The 24,385-nt window shown below is 43.3% G+C and overlaps 1 protein-coding gene and 1 pseudogene across 3 annotated transcripts; one reads left to right on the top strand and one right to left on the bottom strand.

The window, feature by feature from the left end:
- Positions 1-569: 569 nt before the first annotated feature.
- LOC110220247 (sialic acid-binding Ig-like lectin 10) lies at positions 570-12,503 on the bottom strand. Of its 3 annotated transcripts, XM_021004215.2 has the most exons (11): positions 12,052-12,503; positions 11,347-11,730; positions 7,657-7,941; positions 6,837-6,884; positions 6,355-6,609; positions 5,873-5,920; positions 4,724-4,984; positions 4,348-4,632; positions 3,733-3,826; positions 3,521-3,617; positions 570-762 (listed from the first exon to the last, which is right to left on the bottom strand). In XM_021004215.2, the coding sequence occupies exons 1-11, from the start codon at positions 12,086-12,088 to the stop codon at positions 616-618; spliced, it is 1,941 nt and encodes a 646-aa protein (XP_020859874.1). In that variant the 5' UTR covers positions 12,089-12,503; the 3' UTR covers positions 570-615. The 3 variants fall into 3 exon arrangements, with proteins under 3 accessions (XP_020859874.1, XP_020859876.1, XP_078002033.1); XM_021004217.2 differs by lacking the exon at positions 6,837-6,884; XM_078145907.1 differs by lacking the exons at positions 570-762; positions 3,733-3,826 and having other exon boundaries at positions 3,525-3,617.
- A 127-nt stretch (positions 12,504-12,630) lies between these two features.
- LOC110220249 (small ribosomal subunit protein eS26 pseudogene) lies at positions 12,631-13,960 on the top strand (annotated as a pseudogene).
- The last annotated feature ends 10,425 nt before the right edge of the window (positions 13,961-24,385 follow it).

The raw sequence follows: 24,385 nt of genomic DNA, 5'->3' as shown, positions 1-24,385 counted from the left end.
GACTTTGTGTCCCCAGTGCATGGCGCAGTGCCTAGAACATGATAGGTGCTTAGTAAGCACTTTTTGCTTGTTGACTAGCTGATGGATTGATGTTAGGAAAAACAACCAATCAGAATGAACTAAAAGTGGAATTGACTACCTTGGGATGGAGGAGGCTCCCCATCACTGGAAGGTCTTTCAGCCAAAATCTGGTTTCTTATTTTGGAAGAATATTGTAAAGAGGGCTCCCACTCCGCTAAACAGTTTGGATGAAATTGGCTTTGAGGTTTCTCTCAACTCTGCTATTCTGTATTCTAACCTCCTTTCAAGCTCTGCTATTGTGTATTCTAAGCTTCCTCCCACATTCTGTGTTCTCAGGGCCCTCCCAATTCTTGGCCCCCTTGACAAGACATGGCTACCTGGAAAACACCTCCTCTGTCTGCTTCCTTGGTTCTCTAGAGCTTTCTCCCTCTCCTCCTAGGTTTAGAGTGAAAAAATACCTCCGGTGTCAGGGCATTTCAGGGTCAATCGATAGAGCAGTCAAGAGTCTGAGGCCTTAGTCTCCCGACAGAATAAGCACCTTCCAGGCATAGAATGCATTCTCTTTATTTCTTCTCCCACCCTATTCGCCCCAGATCAGAACTTGACCTCCGAGTACTCAGTGGATTCCTCTGGGTTCTTCAGGTTGGGTCTTCTGAAGTTAATCGATGCATAATGCAGCTCCTCTGGTGGGGCTTGGGTGACTGGGTCAGAAGGTGGTGGTCTGGGGATTCTACCCTGCTTCTGTAGGAATAAGGGGCAAAGGATCTATCATGAGCATGGGAATGCTGGGGGTCTCAGCCTGACCACAAAAAGTCATCATGGTCTGGAAAGGAAATTGTCATGGCTAGGGAGTAGGGAGTCATTCTCTTTGGGCAGGTAGATGTTACCTGCTTGCTAAATCTTTTCACAGTGAGTCTGAGGGAATCTTGGACTGGGAGTCAGGGGGACTGGGCTTGAGACTAACTTCTGCCTCTAACTCCCTGAATAACACCCCCCCACCCCACCTCACCACCAGACCTCAGTTTCCTAGTCCTGAAATGAAGATCAGTGGAAATTGTTGGTCCCTAAGCCTGTACTTCTGTGACTTTTTCTTTTGATAGAGTCAGTTTCCCCTTCTGTAATAATAGCTGATGTTTATATCCTACTTTAAAGTCTAACAGATGATTTACATATGTCACCTCATGGGGGTCTCATAACCCTGTGAGATAAATATTATAGGTATTAGTATTTCCATTTTGCAGATGAAGACATTGAGGCTCTGCAAAGATGACATGGGCAGTGGGGAGAAGTAAGGGGAAGATGCAGGGGCTAAGTGTTTCAGCCACTCTCACACAGCAAGCAAGTGTCAGAAGTTGTCTTTGAACCAAGGTATTTGTGACTCCACATTGAGTCCACTCTGCCAAGCTGCAGCTGCGCTAGAGGATGTCTAATATTACTGCATGACCATGGATAAGCCCCTTGCCCTCTCTAAGTCTCGGTTTCCCCTGACAAAGAGGAGGGTTGGATTATGTGATATATAAATTTGAGTTTAATTCAGACCTATGGAAAATGAGTGGGGTTGGATTAGGTAGTCTCTAAGGCTCTGCCAGTAACTGACTATGTAACCTTGGGTAAGTCACTTTCCCACTCGTGGCATTCCATAAAATGAGGGGGTGGGATTATTTGTTCCCTAAGGTTCCTTCCAGGTCTAAAGCCTATAAAAGCTGAGTTAGATGAGGCCATTTTTCTCTCTGAACCTCAGTCTCACCTTCCATAAAATTGAATAGGGGTTAATAATGCAATTCTAAGGTTCTTTCCTGCTCTGAAGGGGAGGCACAGTTGTGTCTTAAAAAGAACTCTGGATTTAGAATCAAAAGACCTCAGATTTGAATCTCAGCTCAAGCAGAAAGTAATTTGGATTAACTCACTCCCTCACTTTCAAATTCAGTTTCATTGTTTGTGAAATAAGGAATTTGGAGCAGCTGATCTCTGGGGGTCCTTCTACTCCTAAAGCCATGATCCTGGATGAGGCAGAGGATGGAGGTGTGTTGACTCAGAGCCTTGCCAATGGGTAGAATTATGGCAGGAAGGTGATAACTGGGACCAAGCAGGCTACCACTTTAGAGAGGAAGGAACAGAGTTTTCAGGCCTGTGAGTAACCTGAGAGACCACCTCGTTCTAGCTGCCCATTTTTCAATGAGAAAATCAAGGACAAGAAAAGGGAAAGGACTTGCCCTCCACATCCTCTCCTTGACCTCTGTTCTTAACTCATACGAAAACAGCTTCAACTAGATCACTCAGCTGAATCCATCCTCTCCAAAGCCACCCACAATCTTTTAGCTGCCCAATCTCATGGCCTCTCCTCTATTCTCATCTGTAGTTTTTGGTAATGTTAACCACCCTCTCCTTTTTGATACCCTCTCCACTCTGGATTTTTTATGTCACCGTTTTCACTGAGTTCCCTTGGTCAGACCTGTCCTCAGTGCCCTTAGGTAATCTGCCATTCGCGTCATGCCCTCCAAGTCCTTGACATGGGTCCTTTCCTCATCTCTCTACAGTCTGCCACTTGGTGACTTGATCAGCTCCCATATTAGTCATGAGTCTTATCTCCCTACCCTTGCATCCATGCCCTCCACTCCACTCACATAGCCACCCCCTGAGTTCAGATCCTTCTCCTTTCTGCTGGAGTATTGAAAGCATCTCCTAGTTTGCCTCTCTGCCTCCTGTGTCTCCACATTTGCTGTACCCTCCTCATATGATTCCATCTTTTGCAAGTGCAGCTTTACCCATACCTGACAAGCCCTCACTCTGGCCATTCACCTCTGCCTATCAGAACGCTGAGCTCCCTTTCAATCAGGAGCCATGTCTCCCAAGACGCTTATCTGGATTCCTCCCAGTAATTAATATTCTCACCTTTCCCAATTACTTTGTATAGATTTCATATACTTAATAGATGAAATAATGTCTTTTATCTGTGTTCATGTTGATTCTTCTTCCCCTCCCACAGTAGAAGCAAGAACTAATTCATCTCTGCTTTTCGACCCACAGAGCCAAGCATAGCACCTGATACCCCTTTTCATCTTTTCGACCAGACCCATAATTTTTGTCTGCATAGCTAACTAGCTTCCAATGAGGCTGTTCCCCTATCCATAGAAATCAGTACCTGTTCTGAAACAAACCTAGAGAGTGTCATGGGTCATTCAGAGGTAAAGTAACCTGCTTGAGGCCACACGCCAATCTGTGACTGAGGCCAGCACCCGGTCCATTCCTCCATGCTTCCTCTCACGCCTCACACAGAGCAACGGTTCATAAAATATTTGTTGAATGGAACTGAAGCCAATCCATACCCATCACTGCACAGATGGTGAAACTGAAGCTTAGATTTGGGGAAGGGACTTGTCTAAGGTCCCATAGCCAGTAAGTAAGTGGCAGAGAGCATTCATGGATTTCTTCAGATGCCAATTAACATGAGGTTTGGTGGGTGGGGGTGGGACTTCAGTACCAGGGTCAGCTTACTCACCATATCCAGATTAACATAGTCCGCCTCCATGTTGCTCTGGGAGTCTGTGATCCCTACCTCCCCAGTCTCTAGCTGCTTCATCCTCAGAAACTTCTTACTGAAGAAACAAGCCCAGCATTGCATCAAGGTCCCTGATCAATCACTCCCCCAACCTTACAGAAGCCCCCCTACCAATCACCCTTCTCAGCTCCTATGCCTTGCTCCCCACTCACTAGGCGAGCACGAGGCAGAGAATGAGAAGGGCCATGATCCCAGCTCCCAAAAGTGCCCCTTTGGAGAATTCGAGGGCAGCTATACTTGTTCTATCTGCAAAAAGACAAGATTGGATTGATTGGCTCTCCTGTCTGCCATGCCCTTCCCCCTCCCCCTTCATCATCCCTTCTGTTAAGGCTTTTAGCTTTTTTTTTTGTAGTGTTCTTTACAATTCTCTAGTGATTTGTGTGATGCAAATATTAGTATCTCCGCTTTACAAATTTGGAAATTGTGACTCAGAAAGGGGAAGGAGCTAGCCAGAGGTCAGGCAGCTGGTCAGTGATTGTGCTTAGAAGTTCAGAATCACAGAAGGGTCTTTCTAACAGTTCAGATAGCCTTCTGGTGCTTTCTAAATCTCTGATCCCAGAGCCCTCAGACATTCCTGGCCACTGACTCTCCTTGGCTACTTGCAGGTAGAGAGCCATCCCCTTCCCGTAACTAATTACTTCCCCCCAACACACACTCTTTCCCTGACTCTGTTCCCATACCTGGATTTCCCTTGCCCCTGATCCTATATGTTCCTCCTGGGTCCCATTCCCCTGAGGGGCCCAGGCTCCTGCCCCTCCAGGACTCACCTGACACCATCAGGACAAGAAGACTGTGAGCTCCATGTTGATTCCTCCCCTCACAGCGGAGGCTGAGGTCAAGGTCCCACTTCTCCCTCAGGATCAAGCTGCTGTTGGTCCAGGCCCCAGAGGTGGTGGACATTACCTGGAGGAGGTCATTGTTGCCATTGTCTTCTACTGTTCTCTCCCCCACCCACCAGATTAAAGATGGGGTGGGCTCTGCCTGAATACAGCAGGTACAGAGTAAGCCCTCATCAGCCCATGAGCAAAAGGGGTCGAACAGCCTCGGAGGGTCTGTGGGGAAGGACAGGAATAGGGATTAGTAGGGTTCACTCTCCAACCTTCTGGGCCTCAGGCATCCAGCACCCCATTCCCTGGAACTCACACTGCACAGAAAGGTTCAGGGAGATGTGCTGGGTCCCCCATGGGTTCTGAGCTTGGCAGGTGTACTCCCCTCCATCTCCTGGCTGGACATGGGCCAGTTCTAGACACAGGATCCCAGGACTGGAGGGAAGGGAAGAGTTCAAGGGCTGGCTCCCCTTGGCCCAGTTCATGTAGGCAGGGGGACTGCTCTCTGCAACACACTCCAGCTGCAAGGACTCTCCCACCAGGACCACCAGAGATGAGGCATTTCCCAGGATAGCAACTGATGAAGACCACAGAGGGAAAGACTTAGAAGCAGAAGGAACCTTAGAACTCATTCCATTCAAAGCCCTCTCTTTACAGAGGAGGAAACTAAGGCTCAGGGAGGGACAGTGACATTCCCAAGATCACACAGTCTCATAATCACAGAATCTCAGAGTCAGAAGTGACCTCAGGCATCTTCCAGTCTACCCCACCCTAGAGCAAGAATTAGACCTATAACACCTTCAATAATAGGTCATCTGACTCCTGCCCAAAGACCCTTAGGGACAGGGAACCTAACACTTTTCTGGGCAAAGCCATTCCACACACACAGTCACACATATACACAAACACTCACATACACACACACACACACACACACACACACACACACACACACACACACACACATATATATCACACATACACAAATGCACACTCACATACACATACACATATATACACATCCTCTCTCACACACACACACACACATATATATATCACACATACACAAATGCACACTCACATACACATACACATATATACACATCCTCTCTCACACACACACACATATATATATCACACATACACAAATGCACACTCACATACACATACACATACATACACACCCTCTCTCTCTCACACACACACACACACACATATATATATATCTCACACACATACACAAATGCACACTCACATACACATACACATATATACACATCCTCTCTCACACACACACACACACACACACATAAGCACACGCTCACATGCACACACACATATACACACCCTCTCTCACACACACACTCACACATACATACACACTCTCTCTCTCTCTCTCTCTCTCTCACACACACACACACACACACACACACACACACACACACTCACACACCCCTCCCTGTACCTGTTCTGTTTGGCCCCAAGGCATTGACCTTCAGGTTCTCCGGAGCATCTGTAAGACACACAGGGCGTTGGCCTTTGGGGGAAGTCTGATGCTCCCCAGGGCATAGAGAGAGCAGTAATGAGACCGAAGGCAAACACTGTCACCCAAAGTACCCAGGCTTCAAAACACAGTAGCAATTAAAACACCATTTAATAGTGTAAATCCATTCCCCACTCACCAAACCTTTGAGGAATATAATGTATACGTTATCCACCACTACCTATTTTACAGATGACTTGTTCAAGTCCTCACAGTCAGTAAGTAGCGTAGTGAGAGTCTTTTGAAAGGCCTCCTGATTCCAAGTCCCTTTTTCCCCTCTCGCCAAACACCGCATGTTCAGTCTCTCGAGTACCGCGCTCACACGCCCAGGTCAGATTAAGCACTGATCACTGCCTTCTAAACTCCTCACTCACTGCCCTCCTCTCTGAAATGGGATGACTCACATAGCACAGAGAGGTTTAAGGAGGCATGCTGGGTCTCCATCCGGTGCTGAGCTCGGCAGCTATATTCCCCTCCATCCTTTACCCCAAGGTGGGGCAGCTGCAGGACCAGGGTCCCGGCATCTGAGGACCAGGAGGAGAGCACCGCTCGGCCCCCATGAGCCCAGCTCAGGATGGCCGGAGGGTTGCTGTCAGCCCGGCAGAGCAATCGCAAGGACTCATCCTTCAGGATAGAAAAGTTTAACGAGGACTCCACGCCTGGGATGGGGGGGAGGGGCGAGGGGGAAGGGGAGAGAGAGAGAGGGAGGGAGAGAGAAAAAATAGAAGAGAGGAGAGGAGAGGGAGATGAGACGAGAGAGAAGGTCAAGGGCATTGTCTTCTCTGGCCATCTTGAACTTTCTGGCCTTTTCCAGTGGAGCTGAGAAAACTAGTGTCTGCATAGCCCCAAGGTTTCTCCTCCCCCACCACCCCTCCCTCCTCCATACCTCCTCCGTTTTCCCGATCAACGCTGATTCCAAAGTTCCTTAAAGGATCTACAACAAAAATATGAGCTAGCTGTAGGCAATCGGCCCACCCCCTGTGACGGCGCGCAGGCACACACCACACACACACACACACACACACACACACACACCCTGTAGAGTGTGGCCTGGGTGATAACTATCACTAGTCTACACTGAAAACTGCTTCCCTTGGAGCAGCCCCAGGCCGGAGGGAAAGGATTGTTAGTCTTGTTATCTAGAGGAGAAAGCTGAGGCTCTGAGAGACTGTCACTTGCCTGGAGGTGCCCGGCTAACAGAACAGGACTCTCCTGGCTGCAGAAGCCCTGCAGTTATGACCGTCCTCCTTTTGGGGAGGAATAAATTGAAGCCAAAGGAAATAAAATGACAATTCCTGGAATAACATGTTGGCTCTGACGCTTCTCTCCTCCGATCTTGGGAGAAACCGTCCGCCTCATTGAGAACCACGTCTGCCTGCTCTGTCTATAATGTATATAATGCAGGAAGAGGGTGGACCCGGAGGCTTCTGAGGCCTGCTACATCTCGGCCTGAGGACCCTCCGACAAAATGATGAGCCTGTCGGAGGGGCTGAGGAAGAGTCAGAGGCGGATTCAAACCCAGTATTTCTGACGCCAAGCTTCGCACAAATTCCTCCGTGACATTCCTCATGCGCCCCAGTGACTCCTACCTGCCAGAGGATCCTGGGATTCTGCTTCTCAGCCTTAGATTCCTTTCGACCCCTTCACTGGCATGACTTTCTTACTCTCTCAGACCCAGGTATCCTCTCCCCTGCCCCAACACTCACAGGCCACGTTGAGAGGGACGGTTGTCTCTGTGCTCACTCCAGCCCCAGGGAAGGTCATCCGACAGGTGACTCTGATGCCATGGTCCTGGGATGTCGGGATGAAGGTCAGCTCAGAGAAATACGGAGTCTCTCGACTAGGTCCCCGGTTGGAGAGAGCAGCCCCTGTCCAGGAGAAGGTGGGGGGTGTACCCTCTCGACAGACCCAGGGGGCTGCACACATCAGTGTCACAGAGTGCCCAGGCTCCAGGATCCCTGGAATAAAGATGTCTGGCTTCTGTGTCAGAGCTAGGGGAGAAGAAAAAGAGTGAGCCAGACCGTGGAGGAGGGACATCACCTCGGTTAATAGTCTAAGGACCAGGGGTGGTGTGCCAAAACACATGGGCTCACTAGAGCCAGGTGTTGAATTTTCAGGGTTGGCTTTTGCACCTCAGAAATTGGCAAACGCTATAAATAGAAGGTGACTCGTTATGCAATGACTAAGAATGTTAAACTGAACCCTTCTCAGCATTACGAGGATCTAAGACATCTCCAGAGGCCTCGGGATGGAAAATGCTGTCCACATCCAAAGAAAGAACTATGGAAGTTGAATCGCTCTCACTTATTTTTACCTTCTGTTGAGTTTTGTCTCATCTTTCTGATGGTTCCTCCTATTGGTTTTAATTTTTACTTACAACTTCACTAATGTGAAAATATGTTTAATGGGTATGTAAATGTAAAGCCTATGTCAGATTGTGCGCCGTCTTGGGGAGGGTGGGGGGGAGAGAAAAAGGGAGAAAAAATTTTCAACTCAAAAACATATGGAAAAATTTTTTTTTAATAAAATAAAATAAAAATAAATAAAAACAAAAATAAAAAATAGAAGGTGACTTATTGATTTGTTAATTGCTAAGAAAGTGAAGGGGGAAATGTTAATACTACAGATTAATCTTTTTCTTTTTAAAAAATTTATTTAGTATTTTATTTTCTTCCAATTACATGTAAAAACAACTGTGTGTGTGTGTGTGTGTGTGTGTGTGTGTGTGTGTGTGGCAATGGGGGTTAAGTGACTTGCCCAAGGTCACACAGCTAGTAAGTGTCAAGTGTCTGGGGACAGATTTGAACTCAGGTCCTCCTGACTCCAAGGCTTCACCGGGCCACCTAGCTGTCCCTACAAACAACTTTTAACATTCTTTTTCAAAACTTTGAGTTCCAAATTCTCTACCTTCCTCCCTCCCCACCCCGCATTGAGAAGGCAAGAATTTGATATGGGTTGTATACATGTGTAGCCATGCAAAATATATTTCTGTATTAGTCATATTGTGAAAGAAAACATAGACTCCCCCCTCCAAAAAAAAAAAAACAAGAAAAAAAGTTTAAAAGTATGCTTCAATCTGTATTCAGATGTCATCAGTTCTTTTTGTGGGGATAGATAATATTTTTCATCATCAATCCTTCAGAGTTTTTTTGGATCATTATATTGCTGAGAATAGCTAAATCATCCACGGCTGATCAGCTTACAATATTGCTGTTACTTTGTACACAGTACATTTCACTTTGCATCAGTTTATGTAAGTCTACCCAGGTTTTTCTGAGAGCATCCTGCTCATCATTTCTTATAGCACAATAATATTCCATCACAATCAGAAAGCACAGTTTGTTCAGCCATTCCCTGAGTGATGAGCATCCTCCCAATTTCCAACTCCCTGCCATCAGAAAAGAGCTGCTATAAATATTTCTGTACATACAGGTCCTTTCCCCTGTGGGTTTTTTTTTTATCTCTTTTTGGATACAGACCTAGTAGTGGTTATCGATAGGACAAAGGGTATGCGTGGTTTTATAGTCCTTTGGGAATAGTTCCCAATTGCTTCAAAGAATGGTTGAATCAATTCACAACTCCATCAACAATGCATTAATATCTCATTTTTCTCACATACCCTCCAACTTTTGTCATTCTCCTTTCTGTCCTATTAGTCATCCCAATAGGTATGAGACAGTACCTCAGAATTGTTTCAATTCACATTCCTCCAACTGACAGAAATTTCTCATATGGCTATAGACAGCTTTGATTACTTCATCTGAATACTGTTCATAACTCTTGATCATTTATCAATTGGAGAATGGCCCCTATTTTTACAAATTTGACTCAGTTCTCTATATATTTGAGAAATCGGGCCTTTATCAGAGAAACTTGCTTCAATTTTTTTTTACAGTTATGATTGCTAAATGTATTTCCCTCTATCTTATTCCCACACACACACCAGTTTAATTTATTCTCTCCCTCTCTCCTTTCACCCTATTTCTTCTCAAAAGTGTTTTGCTTCTGACTACCACTATCACCCCCCTTTCTCTTATTCCCTTCCCCTCCTACTTTCCTGTAAGCTAAGACAGATCACTATACTCAATTAAGTGTGTATGTTATTCCCTCCTTGAGCCAATTTTGAAGAGAATAAAGTTCACTCACTCCCTTCTTCCCCCATCTTCCCCTCCACTGTAAAAGCTTTTTCTTGCCTCTTTTATGTAATTTACCCCATTCTACCCCTCCCTTTCCCTTTTCCCCAGCATACTCCTCTTTCTCACACCTTAATTTTATTTTTTTAGATATCATCCCTTCATATTCAACTCACACCTCTGCCCTCTGTCTATATATACTCTTAACTGCCCTAATGATGAGAAAATTCTTGTAAGCTACAAGTATCATCTTCCAATGTAGGAATGTAAACAATTTAACCTTATTTAGTACCTCATGCTTTCCCTTTCCTGTTTACCTTTTTATGCTCCTCTTGAGCCTTGTATTTGAAAGTCAGATTTTCTATTCAGTGCTGGTCTTCTCATCAAGAATGCTTGAAAGTCCTCTATTTAATTGAATATTCATTTTTATCCCTGAAGGATTATACTCAGTTTTGCTAGGTAGGTGATTCTTGGTTGCAATCCTAACTCCTTTGCCCTCCAGAATATCATATTCCAAGCCTTCAGATCTTTTAATGTAGAAGCTGCTAAATCTTGTATTACCTCAGATTAAATTTAAAGATGTCATATATTATTTTAAAATTCAGTCAAATGTGGAAACATATTTTGCATGATTGCACGTGTATAACCTATATGAAATTGCTTGTTGCTTCAAGGATGGGGGGAGGGAGAGAATTTGGAACTCCAAAAAAAATTTAATTGTTTTTTCACATAATTAGGAAAAAATAAAATATTATTAAAAACGATAAAAATTAAAATTTGGAATCAGATTGTTAAAAAGTTATGAGCACACCCCTGCTCAGGACCCTGCCACCAGAATGTCCTTTTCTAGGACCCATCATGATCCCCCCTTTCCCAAGAATCTTCTACATGCCAAAGTCTTGAACCACTCATCCCTGCCTATGGTCCTGTTTCTGCCTGGAGAAGAACCCACCTTATGTCCCCCAGTTGGTGCTGATCATGAGGCTGTCCTTCAAATATTGTCAGACTCCTCACCTTGTGGCCCTCCAACATCCCTGACCCAGGATGTCTAGAAAAGCCCAGGGTACATACCCTCTTTCATCTCCCATACATACACTCTATGCTCTCTCCTCAGCCTTTGTCTGCTTGAGTCAACTCTCACTTGGCCAGATGGCCTGTTTTCCCCTTGGGACATGTAACAAAAGGAGCTTCCAGCCTGGTCTTCCCCCACAGGCTCCCACTGTACTGTGCCCAGGGTCCCTTCCCTGTCCCAGAGATCCCTACCTCTCACATTCAGAGTGACCTGATAATATAGGTAGCTGAATTTTTCTATCCAACTCTCCATGCGGAAGAAGTATCGTCCTTCATCCTTTTTCTGGACATCTGTGATTCTTAGGGAGCAGTTATCCTCCATAGGGTCCCCGACTAGGTGGAATCTTCCCACATCCTCCTTTTCCACCTTTTTGTTTTGGTCATTTGTGGCCACAAGGACATCTTCAAGAAAGTAGGAACCTTTCCTAAACCAGTAGCCATAAATCATGGTAGAACGAGTCCTGATCCAGGAATCAGGGTAGAAGAAGGTGCAGGGGATATAGATGCAGAGCCCTTCCTGAACTGTCTCTGACAATGACACCTCCAATTTGTATCCTTCTTTTTGGGATTGGGACCCTGTGGGCAGAAATAGGTACAGAACACAACACTAAGCAGTTGATGATGATGATGATGATGATAATTATTAATATTAGCATTAAGTGTCACAGGTTTTAGAGAACAAAGAATGTCAATGCTGGGAAAGATCTCAAGAGATACTTCAGTCCAGCCCCATTTGAAGATCAATTGGGAAACTGAGGCCAAAAGCAATTTCTGTAACTTGGCCAAAAGTTCCCCAGCCAGCTCCAGGGGCAGGACTCAGGCCAGGGTCTCCTGGCTCCAAGGCCAGCCTATGAAGGCATTCTTGGACATCCCCATCCTTGCCCTGTTTTCACTCACCCCTCAAGGATGACAGCAGCAGCAGCAGCAGCAGCATCTCTGAACCAGAAGAGGTACAGGCTCTCTCTAGGCACTGTCACTCCCCAAGCCTCATGACTTCTTCTGTCTGGCCAGCACTAAGGCTCATGAACAAAGCAGAAGTTGTAAAGAGAAAAAGGAGGCAGGCCCACAACCCTGGGAAATGATGCATCAAATGAGTGGGGGTTGGGCCCCCGACATGAACTTTTGCTCACATCTAGCCTGGTTGCTCAACTCCTCCCTCAACCTATCTTAGATCCTACCCCTCCTTCCCCCAGCTAAGACAGATAGAGCTGACACTGTCCAGTGTAAGGGGAGGGAAGGAGGAGGGAGTCTGATCGGGCTTTAGCCCTGTGGTGGTGGGGGGAGGTGAGGAGTCGAGGGTTTGGAGTGAGAATCAAATGATGGGGAGAACAGTCAGATTTCTCTACCCACCACTCACCCTATGAAAAGGAGGAGAAGAGGAAGGAGAAGTGAAAGTCCCAGGCACAAACCTGTGACAAGTGGAGATTCTGAGTAGTCCAGGGCAACAGCCCAGAGACTCTGCCTGGAGGCAGAGCGGTCTCAGCCCAGGCTCTGGGAAATCAGCCCCATGCTGAGACTGAGGCTGGAGAACAGAGAGGGGCAGAGTTGGGTGGGAGGTCAGAAGAGAGAATGTCAGAGCTAGGGGAGAACTAGATGGGAGCCCAGAACATGGAATGTCAGAACTGGGAGAGACAAGTCCAAGAGTCACTTAACTAGGTCTGATCTCCTATTTCAGAGGCATGTGATATCCTTCCATAGGCACTGGTGATACAAGGACAAAAATGAAATGGCCCTCATCAAGAAGTCTGTATTTACTGTGAATGTAGCTGGGCCTTCTGATGACAGAGTGCCCTCTCAACACTGAAGGTCTGACGCTGATCTGGGAGGGGCAGGGTTGATGTCGATAACTGTCTCTAGGGCTTTCCCTGCAGTGGTTGCCGGAAGCTTCCTTTTCCCAGATAGGACACTGGCAGTGTCTTACAGGGTTGGAGGATGGGGCTTTGGAGTCTGGGATCTGGAGACAAAGAAGGAGCTGGAATAGAGGTAATAACCCTCAGGTCCTCACTTTATGGCATGCAGGGACCAGAGGACCAGAAATATGCTACAACTATGACCTTGGGTAAATGATTTCACCTCCCTGTGCCTCAGCTTCCCTCTCTGTAAAATGACTAATTCAGGCAAGACGTTTTCTACGTTTTCTTTCAGCTGTACATGTCAAAGTCCTATGTTACCCACAGACATGGCCATACCCTTCATATTGTTACATCTGTCAAGTATTCCATTTCCATGTACAACTACATGGACGATTTGTCTTCTAAAACCTTCTGGACTCTGACCTCCATGCTCTTCATTCTGTTGAAACTTCTGTCTTTGAAGTTATCAATCAGCTCTACACTGTGCAATCAAATGTCCTTTCATGCTTTTTCGGTTCCTGGCTTTCAAGATGACCAAGAAGAGGAGGAACAACGAGTGCGCCAAGAAGGACGGCGGCCACGTGCAGCCCATCCGCTGCACCAACTGCACCCGCTGCGTGCCCAAGGACAAGGCCATCAAGAAGTTCGTCATCCACAACATCATGGAAGCCACGGCCATCAGGGACATCTCCGAGACCAGTGTCTTTGACTCCTATGTGCTGCCCAAACTGTATGTGAAACTGCATTACTGTGTAAGCTGCGTGATCCACAGCAAGGTAGTGAGGAATAGGTCCTGGGAGGCACGAAAGGATCGGACACCCCCACCCAGCTTCAGACCTGCTGGTGCTGCTCCCAGACCCCCTCCAAAGCCTATGTAAAGAGCTATCTGCCCCCATCAACATTCCTGAACTGGTCAGAGGAAAATAAAATGGTTGGTCAACCTTAAAAAAAAATGTCCTTTCCTCAATCCTTACCCTTTGACCTTTCCTATCAACCACCCTCTTCTCCTTCTCTCAGTTTTCATGACATTGCTCTCTCCTGGTTCTCCTCTTACCTGTCTGACCCTTCTTCAGATTTCTTTTCTGCATTCTCATCCAGGTTATGCCACTAATCATAAGTATCCTTAAGACTGCCCCGGCTCTCTTCTCTACTTCCTCTAAACTGTCTTGCTTGGTAACTTCATCAGCTCCCAAGAGTTCAAATTATTATCTCTCTTCAGATGGTTCCCTAGCTATAGAATTAGCCCTACCTTCTCTCATGAGCTCCAGTCTACATTAACAACCACCTCTTTCACATCTCAGATTGGATGCCTCATATACATCTCAAACTCAACATAGACAAAATGGAATTTATTCTTTTTTGCCCCAAATTAGCTCTTTGGATTACTGTCAAGAGTTCCACCAAATTCTTAGTCACTAAAGATTACAACCTAGGAGTTATCCTTGTGACAGGAGGAATCTGAAATGACTAAAGAAACAAAGGTTCTGAGCTTATGAATTTATTAAGCAAAGCATGCCAATTTCATAACAGATTGGGACCAGGCCTCCTCAAATTTGGCGCTAGACCCCAAATACAGGGGGAGACAGATTTTTATGCATTAAAAGATAACAATATGCAGGATACAAAACAAGATGTATAATTAAGTCATTTGGTTCCCAATTGGAGAAAAGATCAGAGACTGTCTAAGTCAAGAGAGGAACAGGTGCAGTTCCCTGAAATCACAACAGGAGGTGTCCTGCTCCCTCACCCAATTGTCTGTATTCAATTGGTGGAACATACTAATTGACCAGAACAGGGCCAATTTTCAGATTAAGACATATGGGTTTCTTGAGATGGATAATTATGAGAAAACTCCTTTACATCAGTCTTTGGATATGAGTTTCTAGTCAGTCATAACTTAGATCCTTAGTTAAGGTTTCTAAGCAGCAGGTAGGGGTGATCCAACTTCCCAGTCATGCATGGCTAGGTTCAAACAATGCATTAAAGTTTTCTCACAATTCTCATAATTGAATAAAATTTTCTTATAAGACAGAAATTGGACTAGGCCCATAATTGAATAGAAAAGGAACTGGGCTAAATTCAAAATTGAGTCACATGGGGCAGCTAGGTAGTACAGTGGATAGAGGACCTGGATTCAGGAGGACCTGAGTTCAAATCCGGCCTCAGACAGATAACACTTACTAGCTGTGTGACCCTGGGCAAGTCACTTAAACCCATTGCCTAGCCAAAAAAAAAATTGAGTCACAAGATGGAGTCAGTGTGATTCATTCAATTCCCTCAAGTCACCATTTTGATTCATGGAGAGGAGGGGCCAGCTATGAGGTTTTTTATATATTCATAGTCAAAATTACATAAGTTGGGTTACAGACCAAACCATTTAGAAGGCTCACAAGATATTAATTTTGAGAGGGAAGATTTACATGTCACCAGGGTAACTAAGAAAACTCAACATGAACACCATGAAACAAAAGTCCAAAGCGATACAAAGATGATCAACAAAATTGAATAACATCAAGTCTTCTTGTATCCTAGTAACCCACTCTCAATGTCCATTTGATCATTTTAATCTTTTCTTGAGTCACACGTGTCTCACATAGTCATCTAGTCCCTGGAAAGATCTTCCCTGGACATTCTGAAACAGCCTAATTCTCAGGACAGCTCTGAAGAGGGCTCTGCTTCTCTTGTTCCAAATCACTTATAGAGATTCCTAGGTAATTCTGCTAAAATCTGCCAGTAACAAGCTCAGTACAATTTAGTACAATCTCTTCCATTTGGTTCTCCAAACCTGAAGCTTTGGAGAATTTCAGTTTTCATATAACACTTGCTGTTTTATCTTCACTTAAACCTGATGTAAGAATCTTAAAAACTAAAAAATTCCTGAGGGTCTAACTTGTAAAATGAACCTTTCTATCTTTTAAAATTACCAGATACTTTAAAATGGGAAAATAATTTCATTTTCTCTACAATTATTAGTGCAATTTTATATGTAAGATCCATAATCCAATTTTGACAACTTATTATTAAAACATATTCAAAGTCTGAATTTTCATACTAGATATATTTGAAAGTCAATCATATACATATAGTTCTTAGAGAAAACAGTCTAATCCTACTGCTTTCTCAAAATTTACCACTCCATTTATTTAGAAAACTTTTGCATTACATCTTTGTCTTATTATTTTGTCTAAACCCCCTTTTGGGAGGATATCATCCCTATATTATAATTTGACCACAAATACAGATTAAAATTGTAAGATTTTTCATACTTGTATCCTAGTATAATAACTCATAGATGTTAGTATCAATCTATTAACCAACAGATTTACTATTGTACTTACAAAACACTTCTACTGCTCACCTTGCCCTGATTATAGAAATTTACTTTGAAAAGAAAAGGAAGGACATAGGCATATGTATATACATATGTGTCAAGACTCATCTCCTCAATGGCACGACTGACTTGAGATATACCATAACAGGGGGGGAAACTCCCTTAGCTCTGTTTGATTCCAGGCACAAGTAATATCTGACAGCTAATCATGGAGTCACAGAGTATCAATAGCCAGTCTAAGGACCATATAGGATATAGCACAATGGGGAAATCAAGTCAAGAACATCCTACTTTAGGTCATGCCAAGATCATCCCCTCACTTTTTTTCCCAGGCACAGACATCCACTTGTAGCAGTTCTCAGGCTGCAGCACATGCCATTTTCTACTGTTAGTGTCATGACAATTCAGACAACCACCCCTGTAATCAAAAGCTAAAATAAAATCATAGGTCCAAGAAATTTTTCCACAAATATCAAACTTTCACAAATCACAGGTTAGGGCTTGTGAATATTACTAATTTTCTCATGTTTCCCTAACAGCTACATTTAATTTATCCTTTACTTATGGATTAAAACTAACTATGTTCTGAGATTTCAGACATATAGGAAATACCTGATGGTGACTTATATTAATGTATTGAAATTACATCTTTAAACCACCCCATGCCTTTTAGCAAACTTATTTTACAATATGTAGTCAGTAGGGCCGTTAAGATCTTATGACCTTACCCAAATACAAAGTCTCAAAGGGCCTACATCACAAATAAGAACATCTTAAAGGGTTTGTGAAACTTTTTTTTCAAACAGCAAATCATCACCATCATCATCATCTATTTTAAAACAAAATATAACCCATTAAATATCCGTTTTCAAGTATCTTTTTTTTACCATGTTCTTTTAATAGCTCAATTCATATTCTAACTACACAAACTAAAAGGGAAGTTATTTGTCTCTGATTTCACAATATAAGAAAAAATTTTAGAAACATAGCATACACGATCTCATGATCTAAAACATGAAACAAAACTTATTACTAGTCAAATGACATCAATTCAGTTTCTCAATTATCTTATAGAGAAAATCATTAGTCTTATTATCTTTGGCATTTTATAAAAATCATACCTAGAACCTGATATAGAGTTATCAAGTATGGAGTAATTACATTCAATTAAAGAAATATTAATAATAGTCAATACTTATATCATGCTTACCATATACAGTCATTCTGTTAAGCATTTGATTATATCATTTGTTAAGCACAATCATTAGATCATTTGACTCTCACAACACAGCTAATAAGTTTCTGAGAACAGAGTGTAAATCAGATTTCCCTGCATTTTTCCAGCATTTTTTTTTGCATTTGATGCCATAATTAATAGGAGAATACATTTCACCACATAATAATTTAGTTACAAGACAAATCTAACCAAATAAAATCTGAATTTACAACCACAAAATTCAGAGTCAAGTTAACAATTAGATCATTTTCAAAGGTTCAGGGTAGTACTCCCAGTTTCCAATGATTTTTTTCTTTATTTCCTTTTAAATCACCCAGAAAGCCAAATCAATTTCTTTCATGTTCATAACCCAGCCCCACCGTCTCTTTCCCACAAGGCTTTTCAGTTACAACCCAGTGAAAAAGACAGGGAGAGATTCCAAGTGGCAGCCTTGTATTCTCATCCTTTTGCTTTGGAACTCATGAGATTCTAAAGACTGGGGAATACACTTCCAGAATTGTCTTTCGGGGACCAAGTACTGTGTTTCCTAATCATATCCCAAGCTATCTAAATAGCGAATCTTTATTCCATAGAATTCCTCATTTGCAATTTAGAACAAAATTTTGCACAACTCTGATTAATTGTAATACTGGGTGGATTCCTTACTGTATATCCTCTCTTTTCTAAGAGAACCCATAACGTCACGGGTGGTGTCTTGATTTGCACATGAATTGGATTTAAGTGAGGCAGAGTTACACAAAGTCATCAGCCTCACTCTGTCTTCCAGAGTCACTGAAGTTCAGTGGCAAGACAAAAGTCAAGATGACTTGTGATGATGGCCCAGGATGACTTAGTGTCTTTGATGTCTGACCGAGCTCTAAGTGCTCCACAGCACCTGCTTCAGCCAGCTTCATGACCATTAGAACAAATTGCTCTCATGCACCCAATTTGCCAAGGGAAGTTTTCACATGCTTAAGGTAGACATCCCCTTCACTCACCAGTGAGTCTGAGGTCCCTTGCTTACCCTCAACATGATTTAGCTTGTCTTCCTAGTAAGTATTAGTGCAGTGCAGTCACTGGACATGCCACAGCTTCTTGGAGCTGAGGGTGAGAATTGGGTGAAAGATGGACACCAAAGGTAAATGAGCAGCCCTGAAAAGGGCTCAGCAAGCCCTCATACCAGAGGTGCTAATCTTCCCTGACACCCTGATAAAGTGCTAGAAATGCTACCTATATAAATAAGATGGGGGGTGGAAATCAAGGAAATGAGCAAGGCAAAGAAGAAACAAAATCATCACTTTTTGCAGATGATATGATGGTATACAACTAAAATTATCAATGACTTCAGCAAATTTGTAGGGTATACAATAAACTCATAATGATCAATGTCATTTTGTAAGTTATCAGGGGACAACACCAATTGTCTTGACCTATGTCTTGCCACTGAACTCTGATGACCCTGGAGGAGTGGGGCTGATGACTCTGCATGGCCCTTCATCACTTGTGTCCAATTCACTTGCAAGTCAAGATGTCAACCTCCTGATGTCATTGTTTCTCTGCAAGAATGAAGGATGAACAACAATATAAGTTATCAAAAAAAAGCGGAAAGATAGAAAGAGAAATTCCATTTAAAATAATTGATTGCACAACATATGGAATCCATGAGAGCCTACCTACCAAGATACACCCAAAAACAATTTAATACACTTTAAAAAAAAATGTTTACACTGTCCTTCTAACTCTCCAACCCGTTCCACCATGACTCAGCTGCTTTCTCACCTAGAACTACCCTCAGCATGTGGAACCTTCTTACCCTGGAGTATCCTTCAGCCAAGCTGCCCCACTCCTTTCATTGACAAATTCCTTCAAGGGCCTCCATTTTGTGAAAGGGCACATGACATCCATGTTTCATTCTCCTCCCAGCAGACTCTTTGAATGTCACCACCATGCCCTCTCAAGGGGGACCTTCTTTTCACCTCATCCACTTTTTGTTTGTTTTTTGTGTGTTTGCTTTTAGAGTGTAAACTCTGTGAGGGCAGGAGACTCAAGAGGCATGGGGAGGGGGAGGATTGGTCTTTTCTTTTTTTGCTTGTTTTTATATCCATGGTGCTTGCCACAGTGCCTGGTTTATTGTAATCTCTTAATAAATATTTATTATTTGCTTATCTATAGAAATCCAGATCAGAATAATTGGAGAAAAACCAACTGGTCATGGATAGGATGAGTTAATATAATAAAAAGTATGTATTATTCATATTAACTTACCAATTTAGTGCCATACTAATTAAGCTACATTACTTTAGAGACCGAGGAAAAGAAATAATGAAACTCACCTGGAGAACAAGAGGTCATGAATTATAAGGGAAATAATGAACAGAAAAAGTGGAAAGAGGACTTAGCCATTCCAGATCTGAAACAATAATAGATGGTAAGGATCATCAAAACATTTTGGTACTGGTCAGAGAGAGACAGAGACACAGAGAGAGAGAGGATAGATAGATAGATAGATAGATAGATAGATAGATAGATAGATAGATAGATAGACAGAGAGACAGACAGACAGACTAGGTAGATAGATGACTAGACAGACAGACAGACAGACAGACAGACAGACAGACAGACAGACAGACAGACAGATAGATAGATAGATAGATAGATAGATAGATAGATAGATCCATCAGTGGAAAAGATCAGGTATTTGACAACACGGAAAATCAGAGGAGTGTGCCATGGTAAGCAGGCCATAGTTAGATTAAGTGAAGCAGAAAAATTTTAGGGCACCTTTTCTATCCATCTCCTCATACCAGGAGGTGAGAAGTGCAGTCCTTTAAAAAGACTGCTCAGACACACATAAAATCCCACCGGTGCTTCAATCCAGTGAGAAAATGACTGACCCAGTGGCCTGGGCCACCTGTGTGCAGGACTGTGACTACAGCTTCCAGTGTATCTACACTTGCCACTTGCCACAGGACCTTGATGTAGGTCACCCAGCTATTAAGTGTCTGAAAGAGTCCAACTCAGGTCTTCCTAACTCCAGATCCAACGTTCTCTTCACTCCTACACTTAGCTGCCCCTCTAGAATCTTTCACCTGACTGATGACATTTTAGATGGCCTAGGTATGCACCAACCTTCCCCCCCATCAATCAAATGTAAATAGATGATAGATGGGTATAAATGGATATATGTGTGTGTGTGTGTGTGTGTGTGTATGTTTCTATATCCATAGATGGAGCAGCTAAGTGGTATAATGAACAGAGTCCTGGGCCTAAAGTCAAAAAGACTCCTCTTCCTGAGTTCAAATCTGGCCTCAGAAACTAACTAGCTTGTGTGACCTTAGACAAGTCACTTAACCCTGTTTGCCTCAGTTTCTTTGCCTATAAAATGAACTGGAAAAGGAAATGGCAAAGCACTCTAGTATCTTTGCCAAGAAAATCCCAAATGGGGTTACAAAGAGTCAGACATAACTGAATTTACTAAACAACAACAAATATCCATAGATACATAGATATAGTCTATAGATAGGTATAGACATACAGAATTATCTGCCTGGATTGAAGAATGATGAAGAACAAATGTGGCCCCAAAGAAGAAATTAGAGAAGATACCACCTCCACTCCTTTGCAGAGTGGAGGATTCAAAGGTGTGAAAGCTGCATATATTATCAGATATTTTAAAATTTATTAGTTCTTCTAATTTTTTTTTCTTTCTTCTCTTTTATTCTTTAAAAATTGCTATGAAGGATGTCTCTATGGGAGGGGATAAGGAAATGGATGTTTGTGGAAATACAGGTGATATAAAGACAAAAAATTTTAATAAAAATTTATTTTTGAAAAATGCTACCGGGTCCGTAGTTCCTCTATCAGGTGTGAATTAGTCCCTTGAGAAACCAAGGAATTTGTGATCAAAGGAAAAGTGATAATTTCACCTAAAGGGGACCTTTGAAAGCCAGTTTACTGAGACAACGAAATAGAACAGAAAAAGGGCCTAGGTCATTTACTAGACAAGTAGAAGATGAATGGAGCTGGGAAAAGAGCAGCTGAAAGATACTACATATTAAGAGTGGAGAAACTTCAGGTACAAGCAACTGAAACCAAAGGGGACTGGTCATCTAGAAATCAGCCTGCTTGAACCAATCAAGTATATGTTGGACAGGATCTCCATTGCTGAAGTCCCTTCTCGCAGTTCTAGATAACTTATCTAAAGGTGACAGCCCTGTATCTCCTTTCCCCCTTGATCCCTTTTATGAGAAACTGAGGATTCTTCCTCCAGCTAAAGTTATTTGTGTTTCATTTCTTAAAATGTTTACTTTATCTTTATAAACAATAATAATTTGGTTGCACTTAATGTGAATGCAGTTAGGAGAAAACTACTTGGAGAAGGCAGGCAGGTGATCCTTAGCAAAGGGCTAGAGAACAAAACACTGAGATATTCTGCCAGAAGTACTGTCTCTGGCTGGGGGCTCAAAGCTAACAAAAAGATAGAGTTAAATACATATCTTTTGACACCACTTGACAGAGTGAAAAACGAACATTTAGACTGGAAAACCCATCTGGGTAATAAGTCAGTAGTAGGATGAGGAAAACTGTTAACTTTTAGAAAGCTGCACTGGACCTAAAGTCAGGAAGATCTGAGTTCAAATTTGGCCTTAGATACTTACTAGCAGTGTGACCCTGGGCAAGTCACTTCATCTGTTTGCCTCAGTCCCTCATCTATAAAATGGGGAAAATAATAGCATATACCTCCTAGAGTTGTTGTGAGGATCAAATGAGACACTTAGCACAGTCCCTGGCATATGGTAAACACTATGTAAATGTTAATTGTTTTCATGGTGGTGGTGGTGGTGGTGGTGCTGCTGCTGCTGTTCAGGCAAGGAGTTTCAAATCCAGGACTGTCGTGAGATAAGGTAGGGCAGGAGTAGGGGGCAAAAACAGAGGCAGGGGACAGACACAAGGAAAGGTTTTCTGGGAGAGGCCAGAGTCGCGGGCTGATAGGCTGGGCTGCTCTCCTTACTGAATCAGCTCCTGGTCTTGCTCTTTGCGGCCACCTGCTGTTTCTTTACAGAATTGACAGAGCTATGTGTGATTCTCTTCCCCCAATCCAATCTCATTAGGAAGGAATTTTCATTTCTAAAACTAGAGGGTCACAGGCTATCCTTGTTCCTTTGCATTTTGAACCTCAAAGTTGCTGATACCCAGGCTAACATGCAGAAGGAAACCTGAATTGTTAATACTAAACCTCTCTGGTTTTAATCTTTTTCTTTTACTTTCTCAGTTACCACTCTTTAAATTCAAACTACTCTTTTAATTAGAATGAGAAAATTCTTTTCAACTCCCTTCATGACATGCATATTACCAATTTAGATGCTTAAATTGGGCAGCAGTGCCATGGAGGCTGGTCAACACATTCATTCATTCTTTCTTTCAATCCATAAATATTTATCAAGCAGACACTTCTGAAAGGGATAAAATTTATGGGCTCCCTATATATAAACAACACTGAAACTCTCGCTTCACTTTCCCAGATACCATACTTCTGTTATTATCACCTATGATCACACTTGCAAACTCAAGATGAGAAAAAGGAAGGCTGGACAGCCAAATAATCTAGTGAAATCTAAATCCAAATTAGAGATTCACAAATATTTTGGGAAATTGCTGGAGAAAAGTTCCCTAAGGTAGCAAGATTAAGGACAGACTACGTAGCAGAATTGACCATCTGTCCACACAAACACTGCATTTGCTATTCTCAGATACTCCTTTGTTAAGCCTCACAGCATCAGTGATAAAGTGAAGATTTTAAAAGCAGTTAAGATATGTCTAATATTAACAAGCACACAGTCTATGCAAGAGCCCCATGATGAAGTCAATGGGAGCATGGGGGATACAATAGGTGCAAAAGTCAGGGAAGTACAAGGTTGAGGCAAAGGAGACATGCAGTACAAGTGCTCTAGGGAGAGTTCAGAAATCAGGGAAGATGATCAGGGGCTGGGCTCAGGGGAGGCTAAAGGAAGGAGGCAGCCTGAGAAGGCACAGAGGAGGAAGGAATAGGGGACAAGCGCATCATGCATGCAGAAGGCAGGTCAAGAGCAGGTCCCAGTCATCACAAACCATCTTTGGCCCAATGACATTGCATCTCTCCAGCTATTCGCAGTTATGGCTATTTGCTGATGTCAGGGATGAGTCCAAAGGGCTTCATTCTTCTGGAGGCCTTCAGTAGGGTCTCCACTGTCCAGCTGGGTCTTTGGGGCTGGTCAAGAAGGATTGACTAGCAAGTCCTGTGGAATGGGTGCTGAGATTTGCTTCTCATTCTTCTGTCTGCAGACCAATGAGGAGGCTGTGACATATAACCCTCCCTTCCTATTTCTCAGCCTCTGCTGCTTCTTCCTTCTCTTGGTCAAACAGAAGGAAGAGGGGGAAGTCTGCTCGCTCTCTTCCTCCTCTTCCTTCCCCTCCTTTCAAATCCTGAGGAAACTGGGGCCCAGACAGGGAAAGTAATTCAGCCAAGGTCACCCCGCAAGTGGAGAGCAGAGTCTGGACTAGAAACCAGGTGTCCTAACTACCCGTTCTGGGATCCTTCCCCCAGGACAGTTCTCTCTGCTCTCCTGTGTCCAGGGATGTGAAGTGACAGCTGGTGGACCTGAGGTCAAATCCTGGCTCTACACATTCTACCAATGCGACCTCGAGCAAGGTATTTCCTCACTCTAGGTCACACTCCTCATCAATGAAATGAGGGAGGGGACAAGATGGTCTCTGACAAAATGATGAGTCACTTGGATGGGCCGCAAAGGATGGAAAGGCCTAGAGTCAAGAAGACCTGAGTTCAAATCCAGC

Source organism: Phascolarctos cinereus, unplaced genomic scaffold (assembly GCF_003287225.1).
Source record: "Phascolarctos cinereus isolate Bilbo 61053 unplaced genomic scaffold, phaCin_HiC Scaffold_726;HRSCAF=1367, whole genome shotgun sequence".
Classification (NCBI taxonomy): domain Eukaryota; kingdom Metazoa; phylum Chordata; class Mammalia; order Diprotodontia; family Phascolarctidae; genus Phascolarctos; species Phascolarctos cinereus.
Note: the sequence above shows the minus strand (reverse complement) of the source record. Positions and strands in the feature narration are given on the sequence as shown.

Bases quoted from the DNA above. Each gene is read 5' to 3' on its own strand.
- LOC110220247 (XM_021004215.2), bottom strand. From the start codon at position 12,088: ATGCTGCTGCTGCTGCTGCTGCTGTCATCCTTGAGGG. The intron at 6,610-6,836 runs GTATGGAGGAGG...CCCCCATCCCAG, and splicing joins TGATCGGGAAAACGGAGGAG to GCGTGGAGTCCTCGTTAAAC. The intron at 763-3,520 runs GTGAGTAAGCTG...TTATTCCTACAG, and splicing joins ACTATGTTAATCTGGATATG to AAGCAGGGTAGAATCCCCAG.